This window comes from Antechinus flavipes, chromosome 4 (genome assembly GCF_016432865.1).
Source record: "Antechinus flavipes isolate AdamAnt ecotype Samford, QLD, Australia chromosome 4, AdamAnt_v2, whole genome shotgun sequence".
Lineage (NCBI taxonomy): Eukaryota > Metazoa > Chordata > Mammalia > Dasyuromorphia > Dasyuridae > Antechinus > Antechinus flavipes.
Window position 1 is genome coordinate 460,557,248 of NC_067401.1, and position 18,830 is coordinate 460,576,077.

Below are 18,830 nucleotides of genomic sequence, written 5' to 3' on the forward strand. Positions count from 1 at the left end.
ACACATGTACATACACTCTCACACACTCTCACACTCACACACACTCACTCACACACTCACATACATACACTCTGACACACACAAATGCACACATACTCACACACTCACACACACACACTCACACTCATACACACTGACACACACAAATGCACACATACTCACACACACACACACACATGCACACATACTCACACACACTCACACACACATGCACATATACTCTCACCCTCACACACACTCACACATACACTCACACACACTCTCTCACACACACACTCATTCACACACACTCTCACACACACTCATTCACACACTCACACTCACATACACACACACTCACTCACACATACACACTCACACACACTTCTCCTATGGGCATGTGTGGGGCAGGGATGGGGAGCGTCTGTGTGTGTCCCGGGCCAGGCTCCGGGCCAGCCCTCAGCCTTGGCAAGCTGGAGCTCACTGCCCAGGTACCTGTTATCCTCTGAGATCTCTCCTGAGCAAGCTGGAGAGGGTTAGGGAGTGGTCGTGATGACCACATTGTCACTGGCCCCTGACTAAGGGGGTTCTGGGAGGGAGAGGGAAGGCTGACGGAATTCATGAAGAGGACAGAGGGCTGAAGTTGTGGAAAGAAAAGGGTCCTTAGGTGGAAGATGCCTTCCTTCAAAGGTCAGAGCAGGGGTGAGGAAGAGGAGCCGGGGACAGAAGGACAAGGCCCCCTTTCCTTTTCCTTTGTTCTCAGACAAAGCCTTCTGGGATTTCTGACTGAGACTCTGAGAAGCAACCAAGCTGCACCTTCCAAAATCCTCTGGAAAAAGCATTTGTCAATCTGCCCGGTCCCCCTCTGCTGCAGGGCAATGCCTGCCTGGACCCGGGCAGCAGGAGCGGCCGCGGATGGATTCTCTGGGAGCTGAGGAAGCGTGGCCTTTCCTATTGATGGAGAAACTGTGGGATCCTCCTCCCTCTCCCCTGTCACTCTCCCTTTCCTTCCCTCCCTCCCTCTCTCCCTCTCTTTCTCTCTCCTTTTCTCCCTCTCTCTCTCTCTCCCTTCTTCCTCTCTCTGTCTCTGTCTCTCTCTGTCTGTCTCTGTGTCTCTCTTTCTCTCCTCTCTTCCTCTCCCTCCCCTTTTTTCTTCCCCATTTTCTCCTCTCCCCGTAGCCTTAACGAGGGACTGCTGTGCCAAGCCCAGGTCTGCAAGCGTGGGGGCCCACTGGCACGTGGAGTGGCTGAGGGAGACACGAGCCAGCAGAAATCTGCCTGTGAGATCACAGCCAAGCCCTTTGGGGGACACACCCGAGGATGTAACAGAAGGCCAGAGGAACTCGGCTCCAAAGTGGCCTCTTGACAGATTCACGCTCCCCACAACTTGTGTGCCCCATGGGCGCCCGAATCACGGCCCAGGGACCAGTAGGGGGTCACATGGAAGGCCTTGGGTGGGGGTCACACAGAAAGCCTTGGGTGGAGGTCACATGGAAGGCCTTGGGTGGGGGTCAAACAGAAAGCCTTGGGTGGGGGTCACATGGAAGATCTTGGGTGGGGGGGGTCACACGAAAAGCCTTGGGTGGGGGTTGCAGGGAAGCCCTTGGGTCCGGCTCCTGCTCCTGGGCAATCCTGGGGGAGGGGGGGTCAGCTCCTGACACATGCTCTCAGCAGTGAGAGGAGCCAGCTGAGAGGCAGCAGCGCCGGGCTATATGCTGGCTGGCCCCATTGATTGATGCTGTTCCTATCTCCTCTCCCTCCCACTCGCCCCCAAATGCAAGTTCTTTTGTTGAAATATTTCTCTGCATTGGAGGTGGAGGAAACTCAGAAAACTTGGAATTTAGGGGGAAATCCAGCTGGCCACGGAGTCACTGGAGTCCCCTGCTACTTCCCATGCCAGCCTTCTAAAAAGGAAAGTCCTTTCCAAAACCCAGTTCCTGAGAGCATCTTAGGGCGGATGAATGAGCCCAGGAGATCCCTAGGATGTGGTTAATTGGGCTTTTTTGCTTTGGGGGAGGGCAGAGAGGGGCCGGACTCCTTCAGCACCAAGGACGAGGAAAGGGGAACCACAAGAAGCAGGGAAGGAAGCCAGCTGGAATTAGAAATGACTCCCCAACAGCTGGACTTGCCCGGTCCTTAGGACAAAGCTGATAGAACTGCCCCCTCCCTTCTTCCTTGAACATCCAGGATACTAACGTGACATCATCCCTCCAGCTTTTCCCTTTCAGACTGGTTTCACCTGGTGGGCGGGGGCATACAAAGGAGAGTACCAGCCCTGACCCCTCCCTCCCAGGCATGGCCCCAGGGACCAATGTCTTATTGTTAAGAGAAAAGAAAAAGTGATTTTTTTTTTTTAAAGACTTGAAAAGTTCACAGCAAATAGCTTACCTAGGAAAGTGTTTGAAATATACTCGGACACCTGGTTCCCAGACCGGCTCATCTCCGAGAGGTGGGTCAGCTCCCGATTCAACATTCTCTTGAACTGTTGAGGAAAGAAAGAAAAAGCAATGATTTTTTAAACACAAGAAATGAGAAACGATTTCCAGGGCAATTGTGGCTAACTTTCCCACTGGAGAGACAGCTTGGGGAACTTGGAGGACAGCACAGATTTCACCCGGCTTCATTTCCCTAAAATACAAAATACCCTTTAATTAGCTGCGATTCCAATGCCATTTTCCTGGAAACTCGGGTTCCTCTTATTCTCATTAATATCTCAATCCTTTTTACACAATTAAAAAAAAAGATCTTTTTTCCACGTTGGGGAGAATTTGGCTAAGAACACACAGGATATTGCTTTCCCTTGGTAGGTTTTTGTTTTAAACAATTATCTGCAATGCATATTTGGGGGCAATGAGCCACCTAGCCAAAGGAAATGTGCACAAAGTTGGAGAAAAGAAGTCATCCGCCGCTTTTCAAAAGCCAGAAACCCGAAGCCCAGCCAGGAAAGTAAGAGGACAGGCGGCAGTCTCAGAGTCCGCCGGTGCTCGGTCCCAGTTCTCGGCCAATAGTCCCTGAGTCTTTCTTCCCCTAAAACGCGCGGCCAGAAATCGGCCCCTCGCCCTCTCCCAGCGCTTCCAAAGGATCTTTAAGGAGAAGGACCCACCTTGATGTAACCCCAAGACACGGACAATAAATAGTTTGCCTCGGGCATTTTGGAAAGCTCCGCGCAGCGCGACCGGCGACAATTCCTGGCACAGAACACCCGGTGCCCAGAGATGGCAACTCGGCAGGACGCGGGGAACCCCGGCGGAACCGGAGGACGGCGGGTCTCCTAGAGCCGGGAGATCCCCCGATCGGGGGCAGCCTCCGCTCCCGAACAAAGCCCCGCGCCGCGGTCCATCTCTGGCGAGGAGCGGCAGCGAGGATAATGGGATCGGGCTCGCCGGAGAGAGCCTGCCCCAGTGGATCCGGCCGCCGGCTGGCAGCGCCTGTGAATGGTCTGGTGCCGTTGGGCTCCCGAGGCTTTCCAGTCCGCCTTAATGCTGCTCAGCAGAGAGAGGCAGGGGAGGAGGGAGGCTGCTTTTTCGCGGGGGTTGCCAACCTGGGAAACACGGCCATCTTTCTAAAAAGCCGTGAGAAAGATGGAGGGAGCCCTCGAGATACTTAAGGAATCCTGAAGTGGGCACCCTCCCCCAACTTCACTAGGTGTGCGTTAACCCTTTCCCCGACGGCGCAAAGAAGCCGGCGGGAGCGCCCTGCAGACAAAGGCGCAGCTTCCAGACCCCCCCGGCGGCCCGATCGCTCCCTTTCGGGGCGGATTTTCTGGCTCCCTCTCTGAGCGGATTCTCTGGCTCCTTTTGGGGCTGATTTTCTGGCTCCTTTGGGGACTGATTTTCTGGCTCCCTCCGGGGCGGATTTTCTCGCTTTCCAACGGTCACGGCCGTAAATCTTTCCTGGGGAAGTGCTCCCAAGATGAGCGTTATTTCAAACAAACCGGCCCCGAGCACCCAGGGCAAAACCCCCCGCCTGCGTTTTCCTGTCTGCCCAAACTGGCAGCTCGGACCGAGAGACAAAAAGAAAGAAAGGGAGCGGCTGGGGGAGGGGGGCTCTCCGGGCCGATTCCCTCTTTGCAAGCCCCGCATGTGCAGATGTCATTAACTCAGCCGTGGTTAATGGGCAGCGCGGGGAGGCTACGCCATGGATTAGCCCCTTTCAAGCTCCCAGGCCTGGGGGCGGGAGGAAGCCCTTCTCGGCCATGGACTGCCGGCTGTCAATCTCAGTGAGGAGCCACCTGTGATGGGGAACGATTCTAGGTTGGGAGCATTTTAGCTTTGTGTCTTAAGGACCCAGGGAAGAACTGAAGAGAATCCTTCCTCTCCTCCCTTATTCTGGACAATTCACCTCCCTACTTTTAATCTAATCTCCTCTCTCCCTCCATGTAGCCAAGAGTAGCTAGACCCGGCCTCCTGGTTAGGGAGTCAGGGAAAGGCCCAGGCAGCAGAGTCCATGGCAGCTGGCCATCTCTAAGGCTGACTGACCCCTTTCTTCTCCTCTGCATCCTGGGCCAGCAGTGACCCGAACTACAGACACCAGGCTGTGCCCCATCACCCCCTCCCAGAGCTCCGGTCCTTTTGGGTGAAGGCAGGAAACAGGTTTCTCTGTCAGCTGGACCCAGGCCCCAAAGGGCCCCAGGCCCCGAAAGTCTCACTTCTCTTTTGCTTAACAGCTAGGCGTTAGGCAAATATGGAGTTTCACAAAACATCCAAGACAAGCCATAAACACTCTTCCAAATAAATAAAATACGAGTCAATGGAGCCACATTTGTGCCCCTCTTCCTGGGAGCTCCGAGAGCAGTTTCTAAGACCAGGCACCTAGCAATGATGGAAGCACAACAGGGGTGGGGGCCGTTTGGTCATTTCTCCATTTGCGGGGCTTGGAGTTCTGGGGACATCTTGATTAACTTTGAGGTTTAAAAGGGACCTTCAGGTAGCCTGGCGCTCTCCTGTTACAGATGAAAGACCACCAAAGCTCACTCCAACTCCAGCTCCGAGGCCTTCTCTCCCAGGCCAGCTTCTCTGGGAGGTCATAGGAAGGCCTTGAGAACAGACAAACTTTCTTTTGAAGTGACTCCAGCTCTGGGAAAGATGGGTGATGTAAGTGATGCACATGACCGGGGCACAGCCAGAGGCAGCGGGGGGCATGGGGTTGGCCCCCATTGAAAAACTCCAGAATTAAGGGCCAGGAAAGATTGTGGCCACCTCTCCCCCATCTGGAGTCATGTGTTTCTCAGCTGATACAGGATAAGCTCCGGCATTTAAAAGGCCTTGTCAGAACAGATCAAGTGGGAGAGCAGGAGAACAGGGAGGCGTGGGGGTGGGGGAGGAGGCTGCCGCCATGCGGTCTGCCTCCCGCCACCACCTGAAGAATGGTTCTTGAACATCAGTCATGATCCAGTCAGACCTGGTAGATCAACCTTTCATTTCTGGAAAAGGAAACGGCGGCAGAGACAGGAGGATCTGAGCCCCATTATCAAACAGCATCCCAAGAAGGCTCTTTCCATTAATTATATATCCTGCTTAAGGTCTGTGGCCCAATCAGGGAGGCCGTTCTAGATTTTGGAGGGAAGAAAATAAGCACAGGTGTTGAAGAACCCTTGTCCTCTCTCATTCTCTGGTGAAATGAAACTGTCTCGCCACCTCTTTTCTCACCAGGAAAACCAAAGAAGGATGGGCCCCTCCAGAGATCTCTGCTAGGTTTGCCGCCCTCTGAGATTTAGCATCCATCTCAACCACAGCTCACAATAAGCCCCTACCAATGTGTTTTCCTTCACTAGGCCAACCAGAAGACCTATTAGTTCAAAACAAAAAAAACCTTTAAATCTGGCATCGGAGCCAAATAGCTACTTTCCCACCAATGTCCACCCCAATTGTAGGGAAGGCACTGGTAGGAAACAAGAATGGACCCACAAAGAGAGAGAAACAGACAAAAAAAATGGCCTTCTCTTTCTCCTCTCTCAGATCTCCCCACAAGCTCATCATCCAGGCCGGAGGGACATCATCAGGAAATATATTCTGGCTAAAGCACTTTAGAAGCAACTGGTCCTTCAGTGAAGTTGAGAACAGCTGTTGCCCCTCCACCTAGTGTGAGAAAGAGACCCAGGCCTCTACATGTTGCTTAGCAACAAACGTCTGCTTCCCTTTCAAAAACCCATGTTGCATTTGTGGGGAGGGCATCGCTGAGCTGGGTGAGACCATCATTATTCTCCTCAGAAAGCATTTACGAGATCCCCACTTGCTCGGGAACCGGGGCAAGGTTCCAAGGGAGACGGCCCCAGCCGTTGCCCTCGAGGAGCAGTCCAGGGTGTCACGAGTCCAATTACTTCAATTAGTGGCAGTGTATATGATAAGACATTGGCGGGGAGCTTAAGGCTAGGGAGATGGCTTGGTGGATGTGGCCTAGTTAGGATTTCAACCTCGAGCTGCTCGATGGAATTCGAGCTAATGAAATTATTATTTTCGCTCCAATGGAACTCAGGAGCCCCATCTTCCAGTCCCGGCTCGGCTGCTGGTGGGCCACAAAATGAGGGGCCTGGAATAAATCAATATCTAATGATACAAATATTCATAGCACTTTACAACACCATGAGATCTGTCTCCATTTTAAATGAAGCAAATGAGGCAGAAAGAGGTATCGTGACTTTGGCCAAAGTTACAAAACTACTAAGTTACTTTGTATCTTTCTGCCTCAACCTGCCACTTTTACTCACCGCCCCACTTTGTTGCCTAAATCCCCCTGGATTCTAAGATAAAGCTGCTGAGCTCTCCATTTTTTTTTAAACTAGAGTTCCAAGTAGAAAAGGTCCTGAACTCAGAATCAAGAGAGACCAAGATTCAAATTCTGGCTCTGACACTTGGCCACTTATCCCTTGTCTCTAGATGCATTTGAAAAGCACCTACTATGTGCTAGGCGTTGTGCTAAGTGCTTATTGCAGTTATCTCATTTGATCCTCCTAAGAGCCCTGAGAAGCAATTATTATCCCCACTTTATGGTTGAAGAAACTGAGACAAAGAGAGGAACAAGGGACTTCCCTGGAAATTATTACATAGAGAAAAAAAAAGTCCCCCCATTACTGAGAAATAACTACAATGACTGAAATCGGGAATGTTGGCAGAGGATGGCTCAGTGAAGAAACATACATTTCAGAGAGCCTCATGCCAGCCTTTGCTCCTCCCCATGCACCTTGGATAACCAGTCCGAGACACCGAGGCAAGGATTGAAATCTGGGCAATACCAAGAAATTCTCCCCACTTTTAATTGCAAGGATGATTTCTCTTTTTCCCCTGCCCCATCAGGAGAACTGCTTTCACCATCATGTTATATTTATGCAATTGGAGGTTTCTTTTCTGTTTTCTGCTTGTCCTTTCCTCTGGGAGAAATCTAGGAGAATGCTGCCCTGAACCAAAAGATCCCCATTGGGGGCCGCTCTCAACACAAGCAAACGCAGGTTTCTAATAACGTTCGGGGAAAGGATGTCTGGCTAAGATGCTGGCGGTGGAGGTTTGAGCGGTCGCCATTGGTCCCAAATGTCCTACACGTGGGCCCTCTTCCGAGACTTCTCTGACATGGAAGAGACCAGCAGTGCGCCAAATCTGGAAGGTTCTGCCATATTGCAAAGGTTTCAAATATGGTACCCGGGATCACAGTCTATCTCACATCAGATGACCAGTTAGACATGTTGCCAGACGGGCCATTGAATCACAATCATTTTCAGCCACAGAAACTCCCCAAAGGCCATATATTAAGATGTATCGGGCCACATTCACATCGACAACATCATGGGGTCCTTCCTTTGATGTATAGAAATATTGACCTGAATTGAGCTTTTCTTTTAAAATACAAAAAGAACTGCAGATTTAAAAAGATTCACAACTAAGCTTTGCCCAAGGAGATTTTCCGAAATCCATCTCCTCCATGAGGGCAACTACAATTCATGTTTGTTCCTTGACTTTCTTTAGTAACTGCTTTAAAAAAAAAAAAAAAAAAAAACACCAACAGCCGCGATGTAATCTTGAAACCAGCATTCCCCAGAGGAAATGTGTTTTATGACTCCAATTTTTCTTGATTTTGGAGGCTGCTGCGGAGAGATACTGTTTCTGTCTCTGCTATTTTACCAGTTGTCTGCATTTCCTGTGGGCTACGTGCACAGATCGATGGACGTTGGTACATAGTAATCCCTGTAATGAATTCTTAGCCAAATTAAGCAGACAGGAGGGAGCAGCTGGATTATTGCCGAGGTTCCTTCCAGCTTGACGTTCTGTGTCCTAATATTTTCTGTCAAGGGCCTGCTTTCTAAGTTGCCTTCTAGCACCAACATTTGGGGTTCCAAGAAGCCTTTTTGCTCTAGGGTTTGAGGCCATTTTCCTGGTCTAATGTTTTATACTGTCAGGTCTTTCCCAGTTCTAAAATGTGTTCTAAGGCCCCCTCCAGCTCTGGCATTCTGTATTTTAACTTTCTATGTTCTAAGGCCCTTTCCAGCTCTGGCATTCTGTATTCTAACTTTCTATGTTCTAAGCCCCTTTCTAGCTCTGGCATTCTGTATTCCAACTTTCTATGTTCTAAGCCCCTTTCCAGCTCTGGCATTCTGTGTTCTAACTTTCTATGTTCTAAGGCCCCCTCCAGCTCTGGCATTCTATATTCTAACTTTCTATGTTCTAAGGCCCCCACCAGCTCTGGCATTCTGTGTTCTAACTTTCTATGTTCTAAGGCCCCCTCCAGCTCTGGCATTCTGTGTTCTAACTTTCTATGTTCTAAGGCCCTTTCCAGCTCTGGCATTCTGTATTCTAACTCTCTATGTTCTAAGGCCCTTTCCAGCTCTGGCATTCTGTATTCTAACTTTCTATGTTCTAAGCCCCTTTCTAGCTCTGGCATTCTATATTCTAACTTTCTATGTTCTAAGCCCCTTTCCAGCTCTGGCATTCTATATTCTAACTTTCTATGTTCTAAGCCCCTTTCCAGCTCTGGCATTTTGTGTTCTAACTTTCTATGTTCTAAGCCCCTTTCCAGCTCTGGCATTCTGTATTCTAACTTTCTATGTTCTAAGCCCCTTTCCAGCTCTGGCATTTTGTGTTCTAACTTTCTATGTTCTAAGGCCCCCTCCAGCTCTGGCATTCTGTATTCTAACTTTCTATGTTTTAAGGCCCTTTCCAGCTCTGGCATTCTGTGTTCTAACTTTCTATGTTCTAAGGCCCTTTTCCAGCTCTGGCATTCTGTATTCTAACTTTCTATGTTCCAAGGCTCCTTCTGATTCTAGTGTTCTAGATTCTTACATTCCATGTTCTAAAACCCTTTCCAATTTCAGCATTTTGAATTCTAACATTCCATGTTCTAAGGCCCTTTCAGCTCTGGTGTTCTGAAGTGGTAAAGAGCACTTGGGTCATTAGGGAAAGATGAAAGGCTCCATTAGAGCACCAGAGTAACTTCCCCCTTCAATTTAAAGCAATTAAAGAAAACCCCCAACCCTTTAAAGACTAAATTTCACAAAGAGAGACAGAGCATCACAGAAGTCTGTAGATCAGCTTGCTTGCCAAACCTCAGTTTCCACACCTGTTAAATGGGGGGATTGGCCCAGAGGACCCAGAAGCCACCTTGTAACACCCATTTTCATGAATGGAATGTGCCTCCTCGGCCTCCCCAGCATCCTGCCCTTCTGAATGATGTTTTTACTAACAAAGTACAAAATAGGATTCAAGTTCATGTCCTGCGTCAGGGCCCAGTGACGCTGGCAGAGGCTCTTGCCCCAGGTGGCCGAGCAGGAAGATCCTGCACAATGGGGCGCCTGCCTCGCAGCGGGACCAACCCCTCGATCCTTCCTGCTCCACACAGGATGGTCTAACTGACTGCAGCCCTGGGGTCCTGGTGGAGCCAGACTGGGCTCCAGAGGCCTGGGTCAAAGCCCCATGGCAGCACCTTCTCATTCTGTGACTACGGGGGAGGAAGTTCTCCACTTTGGGTCTCACTTTTCCAGGTGAGCAGTTTATACTAGTTAACTTGAAGGATCGTTCCAGCTCTAAAATTAGGACCCTGAGAGAAGCTAAATATTAATAAGATGAAACAAATGTCATCAACCCCCACTGCTGCTCAGGAGCCAAGGATACACCTGACACATAATGTGTGCTTAATAAAGCACTAACCTTTATAAAATACTTAAGGTTTGCAAAGAACTTTATAAATATTATCTCAAATGATAACCTTTAAGGTGGAGATCACTATTTTTCCCCATTTTGCAGATGAGAAAACAGTAAATAATATCTGAGAAAAGCCTAAGTGCAGCTGCTGATCCCCCCGAGATTGCATTTGCTCATCCCTTAAAACTGCTCCCTCGATGCTTTGCGGAGACAAGAAGCTCTTCAGCGCGAGCGAAAGAAAACCAAGCCATCGGCAAATTCCCTGATGTTGCATCCATTATATAATGGAAGGACCGGGGCTCTGAGGGCCTTGACAGCCTCTGACAAACCATTTCAACGTATGGATTGAACTGAATTAGGCCGGGAGGACAATGACATTAAACACTGGTTGTCTGACTGATGGGAAACTTAGCCAAACAGTTTCTCCCATTAAAATGCGGTTCCACCTTCAAAGGAAAGGCACATGGAGGAGAATTACAAGCAGACTTAGTTCCTCCTGGGTTCCTCCAGGCTTCCAGTCCTGGATAAGTCAGGTGAAACCCAGAGAGCGAAGGTCACACATCAGTGGCCACAGATGTCTGCTCCAGTCAAGAAGACTCGACCCCAGGTCTTCGGGCTTCAAGTCAGTGCCTTTTCCACTTCATGACATTTCGCCTTCATCACTACTCCACCATGTAAGTGTGTTTTAGAAGAAGGAGAGTCACAGAGAGAGTAAGTGGTGAGCTGATTCACCAACCAGGCCTTCGGGTCGCACTTTCTGCTTTGCCACCTTGTACACACAGGGCCTGCTTTTGGTGGTTTTGAATATATTCCGAGAGATTCCTCCCCAGGAGAGCTAATAAAGAGGCAGAATTTGAATTCAGATCATTCTGACTCCAAGACCAGTATTCAATATCAGTGGTTTTAATCTCAGAACCCCTTCACACTGAGGATCCCCTTAGACACCTACCCAGCACTCTCTCTCTTTCTGTCTCTCTCTTTCTCTGTTTTTTTCTCTCTCTCTGACTCTATATATCTAGCATTTGGTAGAGTCTGTCACAAAGAACAAGTGCATAATAAATATATAAGAGCTTTTATTTATGTGCTTTATATCTATGGATATTATTGCTCTATTAGAAAATATCTTATTAAGAAGAAAACAGTTTTAACCTCACAGTTGCCCTAAAAGCATCTCAAAGGCCCAGGGAGCCTCAGCCCACACTTGGAAAACCCTTCCCTACAGCAAGCCTCCTGTAATCAAGTTTGATCACGACAAGGTCCCTGCTTAGGAGAATCATACAACCTAGAGTCTGTTCCCTCTGGGTCTGCATTTGCATTGAGGTGGAAGCCAGAGTGGTCTTTCCCACACCGGCTCATTCTGTAGAGCCAGCCTAATGACTTCCCCAGTTCCTGCAGCCTCTCCTTGCACCGATGACACATGGCCTGTGAAGCACATGACACATGAAGGACTCACAAGAAGCTGGGACGAGCTGGTTTGACGTTTCCTGACGAAGGAGCAGAAACCTGAATTGCCAGGATCCGGGCCAATTGGATGCGAGTCAAAGGCAATTCTAATCCTCGATTTCAAAAGGGGACTGTAGAAAGCTGAAGAGGAATCTTGTGGCTGCTCACTGTCCTTCCCCAAAGCTTTCCCCTCCTTGAGTTCCTTTATTTCCCCCACAATTCCCCTCCTCCTATGTGCACACACATCCCAGCTCCCCTAGCTTCAAGGTTCAACTAAAATCCCACCTCCTATGGGAAGCCTATGGTTTACCTTATATATGGTATTCTTTGATTATATTTATTTGCATGTTGTTGCCACCAGTTCCCCCCTCTCCCCCTCCAAGATTGCCTGTTATAAAACTAGAATGTGACACAATTGTGTTTTTAGTGAACAAGGAAATGGTTGACAAAGGGAAGGAGTATGACACAGGAGAAAGAATATCTGCCATGAGTTTAGAGGATCCTGTGCCTTGGACACTCATTCCCTATGTGATCTTGGGAAGCTTATTTAATCTCTCTTATCCTCAGTTTTTTTCATTTGTAAAAACAAAAGTTGATGATCCCATGAACTATGATATGAGGGAGAATTGGGCAAGTTCAGAAAACTCTAAGTATTATAAGAATCAGAAAGGAGAGAGATCACTTTTGTCAGTCACAGTTCAAGGAAACTACATGGAGAAGATGAATTGGGTCGGGCTTGACTTAGATCTTTGATGGGAAGACAAGGGATTCAAGAAATTGAAGTGAGTTGGAAGAGTTGATGACCCCAACTCAAATATTGGGGGGAAAGACATACAGATTAGACAAGAGAAATGGAGAATGGAAGTCTGGAAAGAGAGGGAGAAGATTCTAATTGGAAAGTTATATATCTGATCATAATGGAGGTTGGAACCAGATTTTACAGAACCTTAAATTCCAGGAAGAAAAGTTTAAGTGCGGAGCAATCTAAGGTTTTTCAATAGACAACTGGGGGGTAGAACATAGTATTAGAAAGAACTAATACTTTCTAATTAATTAGAAAGAGAAGGTGGTGGGAGAGAAGGGATGTCGGAGAAAAAAGGGGATAGACTGGGGGATGGATGACCAGGAGAAGGCTGTTAAAGTAATCTGGGCATAAATAAATGAGAATTGGTGTTGGACTGGATGCAGCGGGGAAATAAAGAATGGGATGGATAGGGAAGACATTGTTTAGAGAGAATTACCAAGATTTGTCTTCCCTTTCTCTCTGTCTCTTCTCTCTCTTTCTATCTCTCTCTTTGTCTCTCTCTTTCTCTATTTCTTTCTTTCTTTCTCTGACTTTATATAGCTAGCATTTGGCACTGTCACAAAGAACAAGTGCATAATAAATGCTTGTCATTTGGTTAGTTAATCCGGGTAGAAAAATCTGTCAGGCAATTTGAGATGTGGAACCAAAGTTCTAGGGAGAGATTGCAGCTACTTCTAGTTAAATAGAATCATTTACCTAGAAGTGATCATGGAAGCTGTGGGAGAATATAAGACATACAAGGGAGAGATTTGGGAAAGAGAAGGTTAAGAGGACGTAGGATGCAGCCACGATTATGGGCAGATGGAGAAAAATAAGCCAATTGAGGAATTCAAGGCAGAAAGGTCACAGTGGTGAGAGAACCATGAGATCCAACGGTTTGGATGCCGAGGGAAGAGAGTCTTCCAAGAAGGAGGCAGTGGCCATCAGTATCCAACTCTGTAGACAAATCGGGAGGGATAAGGAATAGATGTTGGTGGAGAAGGTTCCACAGTGGGAGTTCCCCATTCCGACAAAATCATAGACTCTGTGTTCTTGCAAATGACTCACTAGCCCAACTCAATCAAGTCTTCCTTTTTTTTTTTCTCCAAGAACTAGAGCAATAATGACAAGTCCCTCTTTCCCATCCCATGCCTAGAGTATAGTTTTACATGGAAGTTAATCTGTTTCCCTCTCTAAATTAACTGGGAGTCAATGGAGCTCTAGGGGAAAATCGGAGCATTAGCCAGAAATGAAAAATAGACGGAACAATGGTAAAATAATTAGGCAGCTCTGCCACAGACACAACTGTAGTGGAAAGTGACCACAGTGCAGACACAACATGAGCAGATTGAATAAACTCCCAGCACAGCTCCCAGCAATCCTGGCCAATCCCCAAAGGGCTCAGATCCGGCCTCCTTAGGAATCAGTTTTCCAGAGAAAGGTAAACCACACACCCAAGCACCAAACTAAATAAAAGCCCCTGTTTCCCAACAGCAACGTACAGAGCCAGCGATGGAGAGAAGAGCATTTGCTCCTCTGAGCACTCTCCATTCTTTGCCCCGGGACTGCTCCAGGAATCACTTTTCAGTCCAGAAAACTCTCTAGAGTGATGAAGGGAGAAGGAATCTTGGTAGGAGGCAATTTTTACTCTAAAACCCAATAAAGTGAGGCAAATGCCCCCCAAAAGGAGCCTTAGTGATAGGCCATAGCCATGGTGGAGAGTTCTGTGGGAGAATCAACATGGAGGTACATGGCCCTTCCCTATCTTGGGTACTAAGGCAAACCTTGGAGACTGTATAGCTTATGAGTGATTAAACGACCCACTTTGGATCAACAGTCTCTGGATCCAAGTGTAAGTTACTTTGGTGATCCTGAATTTGAAAAGAAAACTGGTCTATGTTGGAAAAAAAAGGGGGGGGGGAAATAGAAAGGAAGATAGGAAAGAAGACAAGGAGAAAGAAAGAGAAAAAAAAGAAAAGGAGGGGGAAAAGGAGGGAAGGTCAACAGACTTTCATCCTCATGCTCATTCATTCTCTCACCCTTGCTGCCAACTACCTATATGTAGCCTCGGTTTTTCCATCTATGAGATAGGGATAATATTTATACTACAGTTCTAAAGATTGTGCTGGACTCAAGTGTAATTATCTTTATAAAGTATTCCATGTATGTAAGTTATTATTAACTCAATGGTTACTTTTGTAAAGTATTATATGTACGGGAGTTATTATCTCAATGGTTACTTTTGTAAAGTATTCCATGTATAGGAGCTTTTATTATCTCGACGGTTACTTTTGTAAAGTATTATATGTATGGGAGTTATTATCTCAATGGTTACTTTTGTAAAGTATTCCATGTATATGAGCTATTATTATCTCGATGGTTACTTTTGTAAAGTATTATATGTCTGTGAGTTATTATCTCTATGGTTACTTTCACCTCCAAGATGCTAAGAATCAATGACCATTTAGCAGAAATCTCTTTAAAAAAATCAAATCCCTGCATCCTCTTTGTCTTGAACCTGGGTTATACATCAGGGAAGAAATCATAGCTGCTCTCGGGAAGCACCTCTGTGCATCACTAAGTTTCTTGGGAAGCAGGTATCGGGGAAAGCACTTCCTTAGGAAAGTGCCCAAGTCTGCAAAGAGCAAGCCCTAGATCGATGCAAGTGGGGCATGAAATCCTTGAAAACACCTTGAAATCCCATATTTAAGCCTTATGTTGAGCTCAAAAAAAAAAAAAAAAAGACCAAGAAAATCACTGAGGTCAGCAATGGAAGTCTTGGTTAAGATTGGGGGAAATCTGTTGGAAATCCCCATGAGAAAATGAGGTAATTAACCATCAAAGCAACTGAAAACAACTAGATCCTTCCTAAAACTCTAACATTCATATTTATTCTCTCTCTCTCTCTCTTTCTCTCTCTCTCTCTCTCTCTCTCTCTCTCTCTCTCTCTCTCTCTCTCTCTCTCGGTATGTCTCTGTCTGTCCTTGTCTCTGTCTCTCTTTCAAAAGTCCCTTCCCTAAAGTCTCACTTCTCTTTTGTTTAACAGCCAGGTGTTAGGCAAATGTGGAGTTTCACAAGACATCCAAGACTAGTCTTCTGTCATTGAGAATGCTTAATCTTAGACAGACATAAACACACTTCCAAATAAATGGAGTCACTGAGAAGACAGAAGGAGAGGAGGATACCCAGATGGCCAATAGCACAGCCGTATGAGGCTGATGGGAATTTAAGAGGGGAAGAGGAAGACTTGGGTCCACCAGCGAGTGATCCATCAAAGCTAAGGATGGACCAATGGGAGATCCATCAGAGCCGAGGGTGGACCAGTGGGAGATCCATCAGAGCCGAGGGTGGACCAGTGGGAGATCCATCAGAACTGGGGCATTACCACCAACTCAGTCATGCAGATAGGCAACTGAACGGAGGGGAAGTGGGGGAGAGGCAGTCTTTGCTCATTCGCAGAAGACAATAAAACACTTGCTGACTTTCTCAAGCCAATCTGTTCTTCCTCAATCCCAGCCTGGAAGGAGTTTTGACAAAAGTGAAAGCTAAATGAACAGAACAATCACGGAGTCAGAGCCCCCGATCCGGACAACCGGATGTGCTCCCAGAGGCGTCCAGTCTGGCCTCCTCACTTTAGAGCTGAAATCACTTTGGCCCAGGAGAGCGCATTACATGGATGTGCAATCTAATCCAGTCCTGCTGTGCAACTCAGACATTTTACAGATGAGGAAACTGAGACCCAGGAGTGATCCATCGGTCCAGGCCACTGGTGCATCTGTCTAGAGCCCCCTCAGCCCCCTTGCCATCCTATTTGTTTAGCCACAGCATGTCTCCTTTTCAGGGACGTTGCAAGTCTGGGCAAAGAGAAGGTGAGATGTTCCCTGAAGGAGGAGGGCCTTTCCCACTCAATCCCAAGCCTTCCAGAAGCTGAGCAGGGTATGAGTGGGGCAGGGACTCACTGTCCTTGCAAAGACTCTCCCTCTAAGTCTGGGTCCTTCTTTGGGAAAATAACAGGGATGCTCCGGCCGACCTCCTGGTGGCCACTGTGGGAAAAGGACTTGGATTTGGTGGCCGGGGCCGGCGTTCACACCGTGCTTTTCCCACTTGTTCCTCATTTGCTATAGGACGAGTCAGACCTGGCGAGGTCCCAGATTCCTCATTTCTACCAGGACAGCGGGAAGCCCAGCTGAGTTCTGGGAGCCATTCCCCAGATCTGCCGCAGCCCTGGGCACTCTCAGCCTGGGCACTCTCGGGGCTGGCCCCGGTGCTGAACAAAGTGATCCCGTCGAATTTCCATTTGACAGTTGAGAACCACATTGGCAGAAAGGCAGAATGGGTCCCACGATCGGGGAAGTGACCCAGCTACAGTGTGCCCCAGGTCCTCTGCCTTCAGATTCTGTTTGCTTCAAGGTGAAAAAGCTCCACACGTGTGACAGTCTCTCTCTCTCTCCCTCCCTCCTTGTCTCTCTGTGTGTCTCTAGTTCTGTGTATGTCTCTTTCTGTCTCCCTATGTCTCTTTCTCTGTGTCTCTCTGTCTCTCTCATCCCCCAGCCCCTGAAATACCAGACAGCAACCCCTCTGGAGAATCAGACTTCTCTGCCTGAATCCCAGCAGACTCCATGGCTCGGACGAGCTCCAGCCGCCGGCAGCTGCCTCAGACTTGGCCTCCCCTTCCCAGCTCTGTGCGGGACCCCGTGGCCGTCACCCGCAGCTAGAGGAGCCCTAATGCCTGAGGTTCTGAATGAGTGTCACCCCCCCCCCCCGAATAACCGGTGGAGAAGGCCGGAGAGGGCGGCCCCAGGCAGGGAGGGCCCGCTCTCCTCAGCTTCTCCCCCGCGCCGTGTTCCAAAGCTCTCTGACTTGTCTCAGGGCTAGTCTTAAAGTTACAAATGACGTCCTGGCAGAAGCGAGCTGTCCGGTCATGCTCTTTCAAAGCAAAACACACCCCGAAGCTTCGCCAGAACAAACAGTGTCGCGCTGGACGGCTCCGTGCTCCCTGCGATGGCCGCAGGAAGCCCCTTCCCTCGCAGACCGGCCGTTGTTTGAAAGCCAGTCAAACACAGGAAGTGGCAGGAAGATGACCCGGAGACAACGAGCCGGCGTCGGCCAGGGGAAGCATCACTTACGGGGGGCACGATGGGGGGCCGGCCCGGGAGGGCTGCGTGCCGAGAGGCACAGGGGCAGCTGGCCGGCTGCCTGCCCTCCTGCGTCCTGGATGCCCAGGAGTCCTCGGCCTTGTCCCAGGGTGGGGAGCCTTCTCGCTATGGAAAGATGCCCCTTCCCGTGGCGACGAGACCTGCCCGCTTCCCAGTGACAAAACATAACAACACCCAGCCACGCAAGGGCAGCTTCGCCGACCGCCCCGGGGGTCCAGCTTCCTGAGCGTTTCCCCCCAGACAAGCGGCCCGGCCCATCTCACCCATCGAGGGACGATCGTCCGGTGGATTTTTCCAGGCCGAAGGCGGAGCTGCCTTTCAAAGGGCATATTTCTCAGATGCGGAGGATGTAAAAGCAGAGATTTACAACGACTGGGGTAACCGCAGCGTGGTCACCCCCACCAAGCCGTGGACACGGACATCGGGGATGGAGCTCTCAAGGGCTCGCAATTACAAGAAGCTTTAAGAACGGCAAAACACCTGCTGGACACATGTGTGTATATGCATTCATGCATGTATGTACACATATACACATTTATGTATATATGTACAATTTCTGTGCATACACAAACACATTTATGTACATACACATGTACACATTCTGTACATATAACAGCTCACAATTATAAGAAGCTTTAAGAACGGCAAAATACTTGCTAGACACGTGTATATGTGCATTTATGTACATACACATGTACACATTTGCATATACACATTAATGGATATACTCATATACATAAATAAGTAGACAGCAGGCACATTTGCATGCATGTGGATACATACACACATACATGTTTATACACATATCTGTCTAGATACATCTGCACACAATGTGCATGCACATGCATAAATATCTAATGCATATGTGCCCATAAATGTCCTTTGGCCTCTGCACACCCAGCCTCTCATCAGTTCCTCGCAACATGAGGCTTTTCTTGATGCAGGGAACTCTCCACCAAAGCAGATGGCTGATTCATGCATTTGTAGCCGGGAATCCCAGAGAATAATTGGTAATGGAATGATTTGTTCAGGGTCACACACACAGGATGGGGAACTCTGGGCTTCTTGACTCATTATGCCATGAGTCTCTCTGTGTTCACAGATGGACAAAAGATGGATTAAAGGAAAATGACTTGCCTGGAATCCCAGACCTGCTAAGTGTCCTGGGTAGATTCGCCCCCGATTCTCTGCCCCAAGCCCGGCCCCTCCCATCATCTGCCTCTCGGACTTTTTCCAAAGCAAATCGGGAAGAAGCCTCGCAGCAAAGGGCGTCTGACTCTCTTGCTGCTCAGTTAGTTCAGGCTGGCCAGGACCAAGGGCCCATTTGTGTAGCCCACTTCCCAG

The 18,830-nt window shown here is 48.5% G+C and overlaps 1 protein-coding gene across 3 annotated transcripts in view; it reads right to left on the bottom strand.

The window, feature by feature from the left end:
• PDE4B (phosphodiesterase 4B) overlaps positions 1-18,830 on the bottom strand; it is a 628,586-nt gene that overhangs the window by 17,194 nt on the left and 592,562 nt on the right. For 2 of the 3 annotated variants that reach the window (XM_051999487.1, XM_051999489.1), the window contains one exon: positions 2,368-2,461. In XM_051999487.1, the coding sequence (XP_051855447.1) occupies positions 2,368-2,461 (94 nt within the window). Of the gene's footprint in view, positions 1-2,367; positions 2,462-3,082; positions 3,603-18,830 lie in introns of those variants that run through there. The other variant, XM_051999490.1, reaches the window with a different exon arrangement.